The sequence below is a fragment of the Capra hircus genome, chromosome 7 (genome assembly GCF_001704415.2).
Source record: "Capra hircus breed San Clemente chromosome 7, ASM170441v1, whole genome shotgun sequence".
Taxonomy (NCBI): Eukaryota; Metazoa; Chordata; class Mammalia; order Artiodactyla; family Bovidae; genus Capra; species Capra hircus.
Genome location: NC_030814.1, coordinates 103342130 through 103360471, shown reverse-complemented (window position 1 = coordinate 103360471; position 18342 = coordinate 103342130). Strand labels below are relative to the sequence as shown.

At 56.3% G+C, this 18342-nt stretch overlaps 1 protein-coding gene across 1 annotated transcript in view; it reads right to left on the bottom strand.

Annotated features, from left to right (window-relative positions):
- The window catches only part of MAP1S (microtubule associated protein 1S), a 33255-nt gene extending 16019 nt beyond the window's left edge, over positions 1-17236 (bottom strand). The window contains exons 1-5 of the mRNA XM_018051398.1: positions 17081-17236; positions 15724-15825; positions 14293-14375; positions 13177-13317; positions 10173-12534 (exon numbers count right to left, since the gene is read on the bottom strand). Of these exons, the coding sequence (XP_017906887.1) occupies positions 10173-12534; positions 13177-13317; positions 14293-14375; positions 15724-15825; positions 17081-17201 (2809 nt within the window). The 5' untranslated portion in view covers positions 17202-17236. The remainder of the gene's footprint in view (positions 1-10172; positions 12535-13176; positions 13318-14292; positions 14376-15723; positions 15826-17080) is intronic.

The window sequence follows — 18342 nt, the reverse complement described above, 5'->3', positions numbered from 1 at the left end:
AGACTCCATCCTCCAAGGCAGATGCTCCCTGAGGTCCAAAGGGCAGATTCAAGCAGGTGCTAAATCAAGGATGGGAGGGGAGGCAGAGGAAAAGAGGAGCAGCCAAGAAACCTGGTTCTACCTCACGGGCTACTCGGAGCTCTTTACAGAACTAAAACCAACAAACGGAAGACGCCAGCATTCTTCACTCCAGAGACCACCACCAGATTAAAGGAATTACAGGCTGCTCATCAGGAGATCACCTGAAGGACTTCCCTGCCGGTCCAGTGGTTAAGAATCTGCCTGCCAACGCAGGGACACAGGATTGATTCCTGCTCCGGGAAGACTCTGCGTGCCCCAGAGCAACGAAGCCCCTGCGTCACCACTCTGGAGCCTGCGCTCTAGAGCTCGCCAGCTCCAACTACTATGTTCATGCACTGCAACCACTAAAGCCCACAAGCCCCAGGGCCTGCAAGCCACAGCTACTGAGCCCGAGTGTGGCAGCTGCTGAAGCCCACAAGCCTAGCGCCCGTGCTCCCCACCCAGAGAAGCCACTGCAATCAGAAGCCTGCGCACGGAGAGAAGCCTGCGCGCAGCAACCAAGACCCGGCACAGCCAGAAACATAAATTTCAAAAAAAAGGAGAGAGAGGCTACCTGAGACCAGATTACAGGTATGCAGGCCCAGCACACACCCTAATCTTATCAGCAACTGTGCCCTGGAACCTCGGCTATAAAACTCATCACATCCCCCCGGGTTGGGGGACAGTTTTTCAGGGGCACAAACCCACACATCCCCTTTGGCCTGGCAAAGCAGTAACAGTCCTCTTGCCTACTTCATCCAAGACTCTGACTCCAAGATTCAATTTGGCACCGCGGCCCAGAGGCCGAGTTTTCAGCAAGTGCTGCAGCACTCCCAGACGGAATGGACCAGCGTGGGCCCCGACACTAAAGGGCCCCAAGGAAGCCCGTGATTTACTCCAGTTTGGAAGAGTTTCAAAAGCTGGAAGCAAAACATTAAATAAGAAACCTGACTAGGGATCCCTGGGTGTTCACTGATTAATCAAGATCAAGAATGAAGCCGGGGCCAGGGTCTCCCGGTCCCACGCCTGGGCAGGAACCCAAGGCCTCATGCAAATGCGTGTGCGCTGTGTCGCTCGGTCGTGTCCGACTCCTTGAGACCCCACGGACTGAAGTCCGTCAGGCTCCTCTGTCCACAGGATTCTCCAGGAAGAGAACACTGGAGTGGGTTGCCATTTCCTCCTCCAGGGGACCCTCCCCACCCAGGGGCTGAACCCAGGTGTCTCATGCCTGCTGCACTGGCACGCGGGGTCTTCACCACTAGTGCCCCCTGGGGAGCCCGCATGCATAGGCAGGTGTGGATGAAAGGGCCAGGAGAGGAGAGGCTTCCCCAGGAGCCCAGCACACTGTGATTCCAGCAGAGGAGAGGCTTCCCCAGGAGCCCAGCACACTGTGATTCCAGGAGAGGAGAGAGGCTTCCCCAGGAGCCCAGCACACTGTGATTCCAGCAGAGGAGAGGCTTCCCCAGGACCCCTAGGCACAGGAGCCCAGCACACTGTGATTCCAACCCTTGTTGGTGAAGTCTTAGTGGGCAGCTTAGCTTAGACTCGGATGAATGGAGATGAATGGAGGTGAAACATTGATGGGATGAAGGTGAACATTTGAATGACAACTGGGGTGTATGAACAGATTTTGTGTGAGGTGGGCACATCGCCTTTACACGATTAGGTAACTACAATGGAGATTACGTCTTCCCTAGTTAACACTGTACAGCAGAGGCCTGTTAAGTCTGCCCTCTGGCCAGTTTTAACCGGGGACACTAGATGGGAACCTGAGGAGTGCACTCAGGTGGCTAATGCAGAATGATCTAGAGTGCCTGGGAAGCAAGAAGAGTTGGCTACTTTACTTCATCACAGACTAGAAGCTGGAGTGCCGGTACCAAAGAATTCATTGTACCATACAGCCCTGTGTGGCCTGAAAAAGGCAGATGGTTTGTGGAAACTAACTGTAGACTATCGAGGCTTAAAGCAAGCTGCGCTGCCCACCGGCTCAGCGGTTTGGACACGGTCTCAACCACACAGAAAACACCAGGAGGCTGCTACTCAGCAACTCATGCTGCGGATGCTCTTCTCTGCCTTGATCTCAGCAGAGGGCCAGCAGCAACTGGCCTTCGTGTGGGAAGGATCCCACCATTCTTTTTCGGCACTGCTAAGGGATCCCTGAACTCAGTCATGATCTGCTCAGAGGTGACGTCGCCTCGAGGCAGATCCCTGGTGTACTCACACAGGCTGTTGACGGCACTTGGTGGCCATGGAAACCAAACAGCAGGCGAGGGCTGATCTGAATGCAATGGGACACACGTGACCAACCTGTTCAGTCGCTCAGTCGTGTCTGACTCCTTGCGACCCCATGGACTGCAGCACACCAGGCTTCCCTGTCCTTCACCACCTCCTGGAGTTTGCTCAAACTCATGTCCACTGACCAACTAGGGTATGTTAATAAACCCAACACCAGTCCCCAGGCCGGCCCAAACAGTCAAATTTTCAGGGAGAACCTGGGCAGGAGCTGCCTGGATAGTCCCCCAAAGACTAAAAATAAACTGCTGTCACTACCGTCCCCGGGACTGCACAAGAATCCCAGCATCTGGCCGGTTGCTTTGGGTTTTCATTTGGGAACCATGCTAGCTCTCATCTGTAAGACCACCCGAAAGACAGGTCTATCTGAATTGTGGACCCAAACAAGAGCAGGTTGTGTCTGAATTACAAATGGCAGCAGCCCTCTCAACTTGGCCTTTAGGCCCTGCTGACCCCCCAACTCAGATATGATTTGGGGAATCTCTGCCACCATACTCTGAAGACTGGAGCTTCGGGCAAAAGTCCACAAGTGCCTTCTAGCAACGACTGTTTGGATTTTGGACCACAAAATTCCAAGATGCTGCTGTCTGAACAAGGTACTTGAGAGACAGTTAGTAACCTGTGATTGGGCATTCACGGAGATAGCCTTGATGATTGACAGACATAAAAAAATCATGAAACCCGAGGTGCCCATCATGTCTCGGGTGATGTCAGAGAAACACTGATGAGGAGGACAGTGCCCAGAAGAGTTCCAGAATACTTTATTTTTATTTTTTTGCCACACCGCACAGCCTGCAGGATCTTAGTTTCTTGACCAGAGAGCAAACCCGGGTCCCCTGCAGTAGAACTGCAAAGTCCTAACCACTGGACCACCAGGAATGTCCTAAGAGCTCCATCATAACACGCAACTGGTTCAGAGGGCTGCGGGCTGCCAGGGGCAAGCAGGGAGGCACCCACTGTATCCTGAGCACACAGCCTCTTTTCCTCCAGGACCGACTTTGGAGCCAACTGAGGAGCTGCTGGAACCAACTGGCACGAGGACAAGCCGCGTGGATGGCTCTCAAATGAACCACAGAGAGCGCTTGCTTTATGGATGGCAGTTTTAAGATGAATGGATAATGCCCTGTTTGGCAAGTGACTGGATTAAGACCAGGAGATGGCGAGACTGTGATTGAAGGCAGCAAGAACAAATTGGCTCCACGGGCTGAAGCGCATGCTGTTTTCCTAGCGGTGGAGGAAGACTTGAGCAATGGTGAAAGCCCCTTCGTGTTTTTACTGACTCCTGGCCGTGTGGTCAGGCAGATGGGCAATGGAAACCTGGGCTATAAAAGGGATGTCTGCAAGGGGCACGGCCCTATGGAAAGCACTCTGAGAATTTAAAGGACGTGGTCAAGCAGGGCATGTCAACGTCCAACAGAAGAACCCCTTCTAGATCTGGAAGGTCACTGAACTATAAAGTAGATGCTTTGGGGGTCCAAGAATGAGTCAGCGTGGGGGGGTGGGCTGCAGCAATTCAGTAGTGAAAGTGTTAGTTGTTCAACTGTGTCCGACTCTGTGACCCAAGGACTGTAGCCCGCCAGGCTCCTCTGTCCAAGGGATTCTCCAGGCAAGAATACTGGAGTGGGTAGCTGTTCCTTTCTCCAGGGGATCTTCCTGACCCAGGGATCGAACTCAGGTCCCCCTCACTGCAGGCAGACTCTCAGCAATGAGGAGGAAGGAGCCAAATCCAGACCTAGATCTAGCCGTCTGGCGCCCTGCGAGGCACAACAATGCAGGTGAGAACACTGTCAGCAAGAAAAACTGCAGGTGGCTCCGGGGGAAATGCCCCGGGGGATGGAGCTGGCAAGCGGGTTACAGTGGACCAAGGCCAGTAACCCTGGGGGTATAAATGAGTCCCAACAGGAACAGACCCTCTAGGTTTGCATACCTGAATGTCCAACGCAAATGCTCAAAATACTATTGAAGGACTGGAACAGGAAATACTGTAACAGTTTGAGCCACCGAGTTACATTCCTTCAGACAGACAAAGAGACGTACTTTTTCAGCCCATATTGTCCAATAGTGGGGCAAGAGATTTCACATCAGAGGTGTTGCGTATCATCCTCTGAGTAATGGTTTAATTGAAAATTCGACTGAGTGGCTGGAACATTTGCTGTCTAAAACCAGGGGAGATGATACAGGCTTGAGAGGCTGGCTTACTCACCTTCCTGCGTGTGCACACTCAGCACGAGAGGGCTAAGGGAGGGTCCCCACTGAACAGCTCCCTCCGCTTTTCTGGAGGGTACGGGGAAGCAGGCGTGGATGCTGGTGCATCTTCCCCACACCAGTAGCAGCCCACCCCCGCCCCGCCCCGCCCCGCCCCCAGCTACTTGCTGCTGCGGCCCCAGAACCAGGCATGCAACTGTGGGTGCCAGCAGCGCAGCCGAGTCCCAAACAGGCAACTGTACCTACACCTTTAAGTCTTTGTCAGAATTTCTAAGGGCCCCGGGTGAAATGCGCCCTCATCCCCTCTGGCAACGTTGGGGCTGACAGTGAATGCTCTTGTCTAGAGGTTGTGAAAGCCCGCCGGTTCTGTACTGTGCAACCCTGGGGGAGGGAGGAGGCGGGGAGGAGGTTTGGGTTCGCTTCCTGGCAGCAAGATGGACCAGTGCAGTGGCCAAACTAATGTCCCTTCCAAGGGTGCAGAAGTGTGAGTGAAAGAGAAATGACGAATGGGAAGAAAGGAAAAATAACCTCTGAGGGTAAAGGGATGAATAAGCGGGCTATGCAACGAGGGAAGACCAGCATTTTATTAACGCCTGGAGGGAGGCTTAGAGCAGAATAATCTCTCTTAGCAGAAGCATGCCCGATGCCTGGCAGGCTGAAGCTAGTTTGCTGAGACCAGCCCTGATCTGGGGACCTGACAAGATGGAGCAGCAGCCGGCAAACCTGACTGGTGTCACTCTGGGAGGCACTCTGGCCCTAAGATACATTAATGAACAGGAGAACTGTTCATGACTAAATGGGATTCCAGCGCTGCTCCTGTATCTCGGACTCCTATTTTTAGGCTGCATCTATCACACACAGGACAACACTTGGGAGCCATTTCCTCTGGGGCTGCAAACCGTGTGGTGTATGGCTCCCAGCAGGCTGGTCTATGTAGTCACTGTGTAAGTGCAAATCTTGATCAATTGCTTAGAAACGTCCCTGGTTATGATGGTCAAAATATAACGGCAGCATGCCCAACACGGGGCTTCCCCAGGTGGCACCAGCGGTAAAGGCCTGCCTGCCAGCGCAGCAGACTTAGGAGACATGGGTTCCATCCCCGGGTTGGGAAGACCGCCTGGGGGAGGGCACGGCAACCCACTCCAGCATTCTTGCCCGGAGAATCCCATGGACAGAGGAGTCTGGTGCGCTACACAGTCCATGGGGTCACAGACTCGGATACAACTGAAACGACGTAGCACGCATGCACACCTGAGGGTGTGCCATGCCCAAGCACATGGCATCCTGTTTCCGCAGACAGAAAACTACTCATCAAAAAGAGGGAAAAACAGTGGGTCCCTGATGGGATTAAAGCAGAGGGCATCACTTGGTGGCTCAAGTTTCTTGGGGGAACGATCCCACCAGAGACAAGGCAGGCTGTGCGAAGTCTCGCGGCAGGCTCCAGCTAGATCAAACCACATTTAGGTGACTTCCCTGGTGGCTCAGATGGTAAAGCATCTGCCTACAATGCGGGAGACCTGGGTTCAATCCCTGGGTTGGGAAGACGCCCTGGAGAAGGAAATGGCAACCTGCTCCAGTATTCTTGCCTGGGAAATCCCACGGACAGAGAAACCTGGTAGGCTACACTCCATGGGGTTGCAAAGAGTCGGACACGACTGAGCGACTTCACTTTCTTTCTTTCTAGGTGTGCTTACCATGCATCTAACTCTAGTCTGGGGGATCCAAAATTTTGGGGTGCAAAACACGCATCTTAAGTGCACCTAGGCCACTAATATGCAGCGGCATCAATGTCCCTGGTGGATTCAGTAGTGCTGGCCCACAAGCCAGAGTCTGAGGGTGAACAGGTGCTAATGGGGATCTGAGGACAAGTGGAATTCGCTTTTAATGAGGAGCAGCATTCAGAGGAAAAAGATAAACTAGAATAGGCAGATCAAGGGGAGTTCTCTTCCAGGTGGAAGGCGAAGGATGGGAGCCAGCCTGGGGAGAGAGAGAGTGTCTGTGTTTGCTCAGCTGTATTCAATGCTTTGTGATCCCATGGACTGTAGCCCGCCAGGCTCCTCTGTCCATGGGATTTTCCAGGCAAGACTACCAGAGCAGGTTGCCATTTTCTACTCCAGGGGATCTTCCTGGACCAGGGAAAGAGAATCAGGTAGAAGCAAAGTGGGTCAGGCAGATTCAGCCAGTAATGCTGGATATGCTAGAACCCAGCGCTGGGAAGGGGGCTGTACCCTGATCTAACAAGCCCAAGGCCTCTTGACTGTTTTAATACGAACAGAGGCTGACGTGGCCAGTGGGCAAGTGGCCCTCTGTTCTAGCTACTGAGGCTTGGGGTACACACACTTATGGCAATGCTATGGCTCTTCAAGCTTAGAGAAGTTCTCTAGAGGCATTAACTATCTACACAGATGCACCCAGACTGCTCTCGCCTCCAGGAAAGCTAGAAATAAAATATACCCCGTGGCACAGCCAGTAGGGACATGAATAACCTAAATGCCATTTATGTTCTCCTTATAGGAGAGGTGGGCCCTGCTGTAAAACACAGACTCAGTACAAGCCTGCGAGTTTGTCCCCGGTTACCTTGGAATTCAGAGCTAAGTGAATCATGGTCAAATGCTACCACCTCTATCCTTAATAACATTTGGTACACGGGCAAAGGCAGATGCTGCTGGGAAGGCAAAGTGAATACCTCCATAGTTCTCACTGATCTGTTCTGTAATGAAACGGAATTGTGCCCTGGCCATACTTTGGTATGGTATAACCCTGGCATTGGTAGGTTTCAACTGCCTCAGTGCCCTGTATGTGTGTGTGTTCACTCAGCACGTCTGACTCTTCACCTCTATGCACAGACAGACTGTAGCCCCCCAGGCTCCTCTGTCCACAGGATTCTCCAGGCAAGAATACTGGAGCAGGTTGCCATTTCCTCCTCCAGGGGGTCTTCCCAAAGCAGGGACAGAGCCCTTACCTCCTGCGCCCCCTGCACTTCAGGCAGACTCTTTACTGCTGAGCCAGCGTGGAAGCCAGCGGCTCCCCAGCAACACTGCATTTTGATGATCAAACCTATTGAGGGCCTGAGTTAAGTCTCCTGAGGATGCAACAGTCATGGAAAACGACTGGGCTGAGGAGGAAGAGGATTTAGCTAATCACCTGCTGACTTCTGTGCCAAATAGTTCTGTACAAATTGACTGTAAGGTACAAGCAGCAACGACGTTTCTTTAAATCAACCCTTATCCCACAATGATTTCCGCAACTGTCAGGCCTATTGGTGTTGGTACTATTGTATCTGTTCTATAAATGTGACCCCAAATCTAAGTCTGTAACAGGGACCCACGGTTTTCCGCTACTTTTGATTAATGATTTTCCATCCACAAAAACAGGGTGTCATTTGCCTTAAGGGATCTGTTCCACCAGGGGGTAGACTGCAATACTGTGATTTATGAGAAATAAATACATTTGGTCATTCTCAGGCATCAGTACAGTTGCTGTCATGTCTGACTCTTTGCAACCCCATGGACTGCAGCACTCCAGGCTTCCCTGTCCATCACCAACTCCTGGAGCTTGCTCAGATACACTCGGTCTTTATCCAGTTCCTAACTCACAGCTCTCAAACTCTTGGAATTTTCTGATCAATAAGAGCAATGGGAGCATCTTTTGCTGTATTTCCTCTCTGGTCTTCAGTTCCAAAAAATATTTTGGGGCCGGAGAGGTAAAATGGGTATCTTGTTATTCCTCAGAAGCTCTCTTCCATCACAACCGGGTCTGGCTAAGGAAGATGACTTTGGACCCCAGCCCAGGGTGGGGCTGGTTGTTAGGAGAACCAATCACTTGATTGGAGGGTCAGAACTTTCAGTCCTGCCCCTGATTTTTGAGGAGGGGCATGGCTGGAGGCTGAACCAACTGCCACTGACCAATGATTCAGTCAATCGTTACTATGTAATAAAGCCTCCATAAAACCCTCAAGTTTTCTAACCCTTTTTCAGAGCTTCCCACCTCAGGGAACCAGAACCACACAGGGCCCCAAGGCTTGTGCGAAAAGAGAATCCCTTGTGCGGTATCTCCCCCTAGGTATCTCTATCTGCTTGTTGATCTGTATTCTTTAGGAGCCTTTTATAATAAAATGGTCATTTAGTAAGTACACCGGAGAAGGCAATGGCACCCCACTCCAGTACTCTTGCCTGGGAAATCCCATGGACGGAGGAGCCTTGTAGGCTATAGTCCATGGGGTCGCTAAGAGTCGGACACGACTGAGCAACTTCCCTTTCACTTTTCACTTTCATACATTGGAGAAGGAAATGGCAACCCACTCCAGGGTTCTTGCCTGGAGAATCCCAGGGACAGAGGAGCCTGGTAGGCTGCCGTCTATGGGGTCGCAGAGTCGGACACGACTGACGCGACTTAGCAGCAGCAGCATTAAGTACACGGGTTTTCCTGAGTTCTGACAGCTGCTCTGGCATATTAACAAATGGAAGAAAGGGGTCACAGGAGCCCCTGATTTGCAGCCAGTGAGAAGCACAGGCAACAGTCTACACTGGGCCTGGCGCCTGGAGTGGAGGGTGCTTGTGGGACTGAGCCTTTGGCCTGTGGAATGGGATTCTCTCTCCAGGTAGAGGTGTCAACACGCAGGGGAATGTTGGGCCCCCAAGCTGGTGTCCAAGATTTGGACCCAGGAAGCCTTTTCAGTGTGTGTGTGAGGCAGGTGCCTGCACGGCCAGTGCCAGTAGAAACCCTGGGCCCTGAGTCTCTAAGCTGCCCTGGAAGGCGGCACATCACACGTGCCGTCCCAGCTCGGAGATCAGGGACTCGAGCATGTGATGTGTAATTCCACTAGGGTTCGAACTATGTGCTGGAGAAGACTCTTGAGAGTCCCTTGGATAATAAAGAGATCAAACCAGTCAACTCTAAAGGAAATCAGTCCTGAATATTCATTGGTAGGACTGATGCTGAAACTAAAGCTCCAATACTTTGGCCACTGGATATGAAGAGCCTACTCATTAGAAAAGACCTTGATGCTGGGAAAGATTGAGAGGAGAAGAGGGCGACAGAGGGTGAGATGGTTGGATGGCATCACCGACAAAATGGACTTAAGTTTGAGCAAATTCCACGATAGTGAAGGACAGAGAAGCCTGGTGTGCTGCAGTTCCTAAACTCCTGCAAAGAGTCAGACATGGCTTAGCAACTGAACTTAGAAGCTTATGCCTGGTTTCCCAGACTTCCCCAGGCCGCATCCCTTTGCTGGTCCTCCTCTGTATCCTTTTGTTGTGATACATTTACAAGTATGACCACATACTGAATCTCCTACCCAATCATCAAACCTGGAGGTGGATTTGGGACCCTGGACACAAAGGAGTTTCATAAAAATGTCCCATTAAAATTAATTTCACTGGTTTCTCTCTGCTTCAAGTGGCTACTGGAAACATCACCACCACAGATGTACTCACTCGGATGATGTTTCCACTGACGATACTGCTCAAGCACCTTAGAACTCTAAGTGCTTAAGACAGTTAGGGCAAAGCTTCCATTTTATAGGAGAAACAGAGGCCAGAGAGGGTGGTGGGTGTGGCTGAGACCACACTGCAAATAGGAAACCCACTGCAGGATTCCAGCCCACAGGTACTTACCGGATGGACCTCGAGTGGTTGTCTTGGGGACCGAGGGCTTTCTGGACAGGGGTGCCCGATTTCCTTTCTCACTGGGCTCGCTGCGGGCACTGAGTGGCCGACTGGCTCTGTCCCCACCGGCCAGTCCCTTGGTTTTGGCAGCAGTCACTGGAGTGGCTTTGGGGGTAGTAGTGCCAGAGCTGGGGCGGGTAAGGGGCTTCCCGGTACGGCTGCCACCTCTTTTCAGCCGGGCCTGCTCAGGAGGCAGCATCTCCGGGTCCACCATGCAGATACTAGGTGGGGTGGGCAGCGGTGGGGGGATCTTGAGGGGGTCAGGCAGCGGGTCACGGCGGGGGACCCCGAAGCCCTCCGTGTCCTCGTCTGAGTCAGCAGTGCCAGGGGCAGCTGGCAGGGGGTCCGAGTCAGACAGGGTGGGCAGGGACTCGCTGACGGATGTGGGCGGTGTCTCCTCGGCACCTCCCGGAGCGCCCGCCCGCTCCTGCGACCGGGCGCTGCTGTCATTGGAGCTGCCGGGAGACACGGGGGCCGGCGCCATGGGCACGGCCTTGCGGTGCTCGAACTCACAGGGCGACACCAGGCACAGGTCCACGTCATGCGGGGAGGCCGAGCGCCGCACCCGAGGGCCGCAGAGCGGGAGGCTGAGCCCAGCTTCACTTGCGGCTGCAGCTGGCGGCGGGAGCACCTGCTCAAAGGAGACGGACAGGGACTCGTCCACCTCCGTGGAGTGCGGGGAGCCCACCTCCGCGGGCAGCGAGGGCGTGGTCACTGTGGGTGAGGCATCCGGCCCAGGCTCCCCACCCCGCAGGGGGCTCAGCGACAGAGGCCCGCTGCTCTCTGTTGGGCCCTGCTGGGTCCCAGCGGGCGAGGGTGTGCATGGCTGGGGGGTGCTGGCGGCCAACAGCAGCTCCAGGGTTTTCTCCTCTAAGCTGCCACCTTCCTCCCCTGCTGGGCTGAGCCCCAGATCCAGGCTGCTCTCTTGGCTGGGCGTGGCCACGAGCTGGGGGGCCGGGGAGCTGCAGGCCTCTGTCGGGGGGCTGGCCTCTCCGCTCCGGAAGCTGGGGGGGCTGCGGGGCCCATTCTCAGCTGGTGGGACCCCTGGGCGGGGTGTGTTGGGTGCTCTGCGGGGCTTGGGAGCCACCTGGGCACCCACATTCTTGCCACTAACGGCCGCGGAGGATGCCCGGCGCACCTCCCGGGGTTGGGTGCGAGGGGCACTGGGTCTGGGGTCCTTCTTCACCTCCCGGGAGGGCCTGGCTTCTTTCTCAGCCCTCCGAGGGGCCTCAGTCCGTGGGGAGTCCTTCCGGGCCACCCCAGGGCGCTCCTGGGTGGGCCTGGAGGGCACTGTTGCGCGGCCCTCTCTCCTCAAGCTGTCCCGGGAGGCCACGCTCTCCTTGCTCTCAGCTCGCCGAGGCCCCGCCAGGTCCTGGGGCGTCACCACCGGCTCCCGCAGGAACCCCAGGTGCTGCAGGCGGACCAGGCCATCCAGGAGGCGGGCAGGGGGTGTGCAGCCAGGGAACAGCACACGCACCACCTTCTCGGAGGGGCCCGCGGGGTGCCACACCAGCAGGGCGCACACGGAGGCCAGGGTGTGGTCGGTGGTGGTGGCAGAGGGCGGGTGCAGCACGTACATGTCCAGCCGGCCCACGCCCATCTTCTGGAAGAGCACGGTGGGCTCGGCAGGCAGCGGCCCTCGGTTCAGGGGCATAGGGGCGATGCCCAGCCGGCTCAGGAGGCTCAGGGCCAGTTCAGCCTCATCCTCACCACGCACCAGCCGCGAGGCAGCCGCGCGGGCGTTGAGAAACACGACGCCCAGGTTGGGGGAGATCAGCCGGCGAAGCCGGTCGTCCCCGGAGCCCCCGCCAGCAGCGGCCTCGTCGCGCTCCGCCAGCTTGCGCCGCAGCAGACTGTTGAGGCCTGGGAGGCTGTCGGCGCCCGCGTGGGTCACCAGCACAGCATCCACCCGGTCCAGGTGCCGCACCAGCTTCCAGAAGCTCGACTTGGGGTTGGAGCCGCCGTTGACCAGCACGGTGAAGCCATTGACAGCGAAGAAGGCGGCATCACCGAGGCCACCGGGGAAGATGTAGCAGCAGGGCCGGGCGAGCCTGAGGAAGCCCACGGAGGCCGGAGGCTCAAGCAGCTCGAAGGGGGAGGGCGGCTCCAGTGACTCGGCCACGTACTCCAGGAACTCGCGCAGGCCCTCAGAAGCCGGCAGCTGCACTGGAGGGTTCAACCGCAGCTGGAGCACGCCCTGCAGGCCGGGCACTTCGGGGGCCAGCCGGGCCCAGTCACCAAAGGTCGGGCAGGTGATGGTGAGCTTGGGCAGCTCTGCAGGCAGGGGTGTGGAGGCCAGGAGATCCCGGATCTGAACAAAGGGGAAATGGTTAAGGGGTTACCCGGAGCCAGGAAACACCCAGCTCCTTGGGAAAGCTAAGCCCCTTTGCCTGCCCTTGTCACCCTCAGGACAAAACCAAGCTCTCCCCACAGCCCAGCAGGGCCCATGGTCCTGTCTCACCACCTGCTCCCCTCCCGCCCTCCCCCACCTTCTCACTCTCCCTGCCGCCGGGCCTTTGCACATACTGTTCTCACACCCTAGAGCACACTTCCCTCCAGGGAGACTTGCTATACACACCCCCACCCCCACCTCTGTCTACTGGCCCTATCTTACCATCACTACATCACTCACTACAGTATGAAAACATGGTTTCCCAAGGTTTTCTGCTCATTTGCCCTGCTCAGACAAGGGGTCAGAACGGGCCCCATCCAGTTGTGTCCCAGACAGGACCTAGAATCTGGGGTGCCACTTGGAGCCTTTGCACCATCTGATCTAAAGGCCCTCACCTTGTAGTGGGCCATGGGGCTGAGCCTGACAGTACACGCTGTCACCATCGCCCTACAGAGGAAGAAGGGACAGTGCTCGGGGCGGGGGGCAGTAGGTCACCTGGGCGGCTCAGCCCAGTGGGGATGAGCCAGGCTTCAGACCCAGGGTGGCGAGGGTGCAGCTCACCTCTTTGTCCCCCAGGACCTGGAGGAAGTGGCGGGGTGAGAAGCCCCCGGTCTGGAGCAGAAGCTCCCCTGTCTCCTCCAGGCAGGGCCCCGCCAGCACCAGCAGCTTGTGAGAGGCAGGGTCTAGCAGAAGGTTCCGGAGCTGAGGGACAGGGAGAGTGTTCAAAGCCCTACTCCAGGCAGTGAGATGGCCAGCACCCCTCTTTGGGGTGGTCCCCAGCCCCAGACCTATGTATACCCACCCCTACCAGGGCTGGTGGCCTGCCAATGCAGGAGACACAGGTTTGATCCCTGGGTCGGGAAGATCCCCTGGGGAAGGACAGGGTAACCCACTCCAATATTCTTGCCTGGGAAAACCCATGGACAGAGGAGCCTGGTGGGCTACAGTCCATGGGGTCACCAAAGAGTTGGACACAACTTAGTGACCAAAACACAACAATCTCCCCCAAGTGGCCTGGCTAGTACTAGACTGGAAGCCAGGATTGTAGCCTGTGGGCCTCCTGCTGGAGCTGGCCCCCATCCTCCCTGCCCACTCCTGCTCATTCAAAGCCCAGCTCCAGTGCCCCCTCCAAGTCTGTCTGGGCCCCCCAAGCCCACATTTCCCTCTGGCCCAGCCCAGGTGCCATAGGACGAGGGTACTGTGTCTGGCTGTTTCCACCAGAGCCTCCTCAGGGAGCAAAACAGGGCATTTTTGATCAAAGGCATCAACCTGTACAAGGATCTCTAGAGGGCTCTATCTCATAGGAAACTGAAAGAAGAGTGCCGATGTCCACAGCTAAAATTATTAAAAAGTCAGTTCAGACAACTAGCAGGGCCCAGCCCAAGGGAACACATGAGACCCAAAAACAGCGGTTGGGTTCTGCCCTCCCACACTCCAGCCCTTCCCTATCCCATTCAATCTGCCCATGCTCCAGCCTTTTCTGACTCCACCTACTCCCATCAGCAGCTCTGAGGAGGGACTAAATCGAGGCTGGAGTCATCAGGGGAGACTTTGTTGCTGCTGGATGTCAGGAAGAGAATTTCAGGCAGATGAAGTCAGGGGCCCCTGGAGGTTGGGGCCAGGGGATGGCGCCGGTCCCAGCAGCCCACGTCCCCCCAGAAGCCTTCCCTTTCCTACCTCGTCACACAGGGATTTGTCTGACGGATTCAGGAGGACCAGTGTCTCCAGGGTGTCACCACGGTGGTGCAGGCTCCGCTGGCCTGTGGGAGAACCGGGCCCTTTGAGTTTAGGGCTGAGCCACATGCGCCAGGGTCAAATTCCACCTCACTGGGTGATCCTAGGTGGCCGGGAGTCCCTCCAGGACTCTTGTTTCCCAGGACCTCCAGCCAGGGGGTCATCCAGAGATTAACAGACATGAGATAGAGCTGCAGGTCAGGATGAGGCAAGAACAGGAAACCGCCTTGGCAGGCCACATGCTGGAGACAGCAGGGACAAGGCCTCCGCTGCTGGCAGGACCCAACTGCAGCTGTCAGCCCTGTGGGGGACAGCATCGTCACCCCATTTTATAATCAAGGAGCCTGAGCCCAGGGAAGGCCAAGGGGGGTACACTAGGAAAAAGGTACAACATGGGCAAAGGCCTTGAGGCAGGACTGAGCTCTCGGTGTCCAAGGATCAGGAAGGGGCTAGAGCAAGGGGCGGCAAGAGGGAGTCAAGGGCAGGGAGGCCTCAAGGGTCATGGAGAGGGGAGTGGGGTTGATTCTGGGATCTGAACCCTTATCCTCTATCAGCTTATCACAGGCTTCTTATCATGTACAGATACTGCCCCATTCAGGCAGGGAAAGTAAGGCTCAGAGAGGGGAAGTGGCCGCCAAGGTCACACAGCACAGATGAGATTTCCACCCCTCCCCAATCCGATACAGTGAGGGTCAGGAAGCCACCAGGAACCGCTGGGACAATGAGGTGACGGACACTTCCTTCCCCTCCTGAAGCAGCCTGGAGGTGACTCAACAGGCCAGCTGAGCAGGGGGTAGCTAGGCAACACCCAGGCCCCCCAGCAGCTACTCTGCTCACCCCAGTCACTCCAGAATCCCCAGGGAGCACAGGCCATGTAGGGCTGCCCGAGAGTCCCAACCCCCTCCTCGATCTTGCTTTCTCAGCTCCCCATCTACTGAGCACTTACTTGTACCCTGTGCAAGAATCACAGCCATAAACCACACCCAGTCCCTGCCAGGCCCCACCCACACGCACCAGCCCCTCACTTTCCAAATGTCTTGTCCCTTTGCTTGGGTGTTTCCCTCCACCCTCCCCACCAGCTGCTTCTCATCTAAAAAGAGCCTCCTCAAAGGTCTCCCTGTCCCCATACCACACAGCCTCATTTGTCACATGGAACAAAAATGCAAGTTCTGACCTCATGAGTTGATGACTGAGGGAGTGAGTGCTGGCTGAGGGCCTGCCCCTGCTCTTACTCGGTGTATATCAGCTGTATTATTACTGTTGTTGTTTACAGCCATCCCTGACGCACACAGCTGGCACTCGGAGAACATCCGCCCACTGAATGAACAGAAGGGGAGCAGCTAGTGGGCGGAGGGTCACCTTTCACAGCCTCACCTTTCACTATGCTGGAGAAGGTGGCTGAGTGCCGGGACACGAAGACCTTGAGCTGCTCATCAAGGCTGCAGACGCCAGGGTCAATGTCCCAAGACCGGATGCCTGGTGGGGTGGGCGGGAAAGGAAGATAGGAAATCAGCTGGGCTCCCCAGCTCCCAGAATATTTCAATAACTAGCAGAGGGCAGGCAAGGGCCCCCACAGCCCCCTCTTCTCCCAACCTGCCCCCGCACATGAAGGCCAGGAGGTTCAGAACCATCCAGTGTGCCTTTGGATGTCACTGCATCCACCATCAAGGAACCCCCAAACTCGGGCACTTTACAAAGAAGACTTAGGACCTCAGCAAGAAAGTCCCCACCTCCTAGACAGTCATCTAGTCCCCTTCAGTATCCTCCCACCCGCACCACCGGTTTCACTGATCCTCAGCCCTGCCATGCACAGGTTCCACCTCTAAGCTTTTGCAGGAACTGTTCCCACTGCCCAGAGGCCCCTCTCCCTGCCTTCCCATCCTTCAGGTCCTCTCAGCCCTTGGCATCTTCCCCCGAACAGTCCTGAAACCATCTGAGCTTAAAACTTGATCCATCTCCCTGCCCCACCCCCACCCCAACAGACCAGTAGTCCTGAGAGGGCAGGTCTGAACCTGCCAGAGGTCCCCGCCCCACCCTCGATGCCCTGCGGGGTGACACTCCCCAAACCCATGAGCTGTGTGCTGCCATCTCATTTTACTGGCCGTGGAGGACAGGCGCTGACGATCTGAGAGATGGAGGATGACGGATGAATGCCCTCCAAGCAGCACGGTGTGGGGTGCACCACGCCCGCCGGTCCCACCGTGCCAATGCTTGCAGGTGAATCTTGCAGGTGCGTCTATGACTCACATATTCAGGTGCCAAATCCCCTAAGCAGGCCGCACCCGCCCACACCCCAATTAGCAGTTCCTCATGGAGCTACGGAAAGTGGCCCCCGGGGCTCCGGGCCCAACCTCCCTATCCCTGCTCCGCCCTCCAGGACGTCCAGGCTACTAAGAGCCGGGGAATCGAGGCGCGCCCGGAGGGCGGGAAGCGGAGCCGTTGCCAATGCCGCCCAATCGCGTGGGCCCCCAAAGCCGGGGCCCGTGTCGCCTCCCCGGTCTGCACCACGCTCGAGGCGGAGCAGCTGAGCCCGACCCCGAACGCTGCTTCCTCCGCGGGCGCCCATAGCCTCTGCCTGCGCCCTGCGTCTAACGGTAAGAGGATAGGGGCCCGGGCCACCCCCGCCCCCCGATCCGGCCGGCCCCCGCCCCGACCGCTCCATCCCGGCTCTCAGGCCGAGATGCGCGGCCGCTCCCGCCTCCCCGGCACCGCGTTCCCGGACCGGCCCGACCTCGTTCAAGCTCCTCCAGCACGTAGGCAAGCAGCCCCCGGCACCCGCACTCGCCGCCTACTACGAGCAGCAGCGAGCTGGGGACCTCGGCCGCTACGGACCCCGCGACCGTCGCCGCCATCTTAGCGCCGCCCTGACGCTTCGAGCGCCCGCCCTGCTGTCCCCGCCCCTTAAAGGGGCCGGACCGGAAGGGCTGAAGACCCCTCCCGGAAGCCCCTCCTCGCTCGTTATCTGCCCCCTTGCGCCCTCTGCGGTTGTGGGACCTGCGGATACAGGCTCGGAAGCGCTAGCGGAGTCTTGAATCTCGGCTCTGGGCACCTCTCTCAAATGACTACTGTTTCATTCATTCATTCATTCACTCTCTCACTCATTTATCCAGCAAGTGCCTGCTGCTGCTGCTGCTGCTGCTGCTAAGCCGCTTCAGTCGTGTCCGACTCTGTGCGACCCCATAGACGGAAGCCCACGAGGCTCCCCCGTCCCTGGGATTCTCCAGGCAAGAACACTGGAGTGGATTGCCATTTCCTCGTCCAAGAAGGCACTACTACTGCGTGCCTACTACTTGCCAATTGGAATCTCTGCCCTCCAGAAACTCACAGCACATCTCGGTGGGTCCAGTCTGAACCAGGTCCCAGATGGTCCCGGTTCCCTAGGTCAGGGCTTAAACAGAGAAAAGAAGGGAAACTTTGAGGGATGCGTAGGAGTTTGCCAGGTGTGGGTTATGGGATAATGCCATGTGAGGCATAAGTTAGAACCTGTGCAGAGTTTAGAGATTAGGAAGGTACGTATGAAGTTGAGACAGATTCCAGAGCACTCTGGATCTGTAGCAGGGCACCACAATTATTCTGCATCCACAGTTTGCAGGGCATTTTGCTCATTGAAGATATGCATAAATCTATGAAGTTGGTAGTTATGAAGTAGGCTGTGGGCACAGTCATTTCGCAGGAATGGAGAGGAAATAGACTTGGAGAGATGAAGTCACCGGGCCCATAAGAGGTAGAGGAGAGATTCAGGTGGGTCTGATTCCAGATCCAGCCTGCGACAGGGACTGGCTGCCTGGTTCACATGGGTAACCCTCCTTCCCCAGTCCATTGCATTCAGCCTTTTCACCCATGGTGACCACCACTTGAAAAATCATGTTGCATCACACTTCTTGACAGGTGATCATGCCTAGGAAGGGCTGGGTTGCATCCCTCAGGAGTTAGCTCCCCATCTTTGGAGGTATACAAAACCAACCAAGACGAATGAAAAGATCTGCCAAGAAG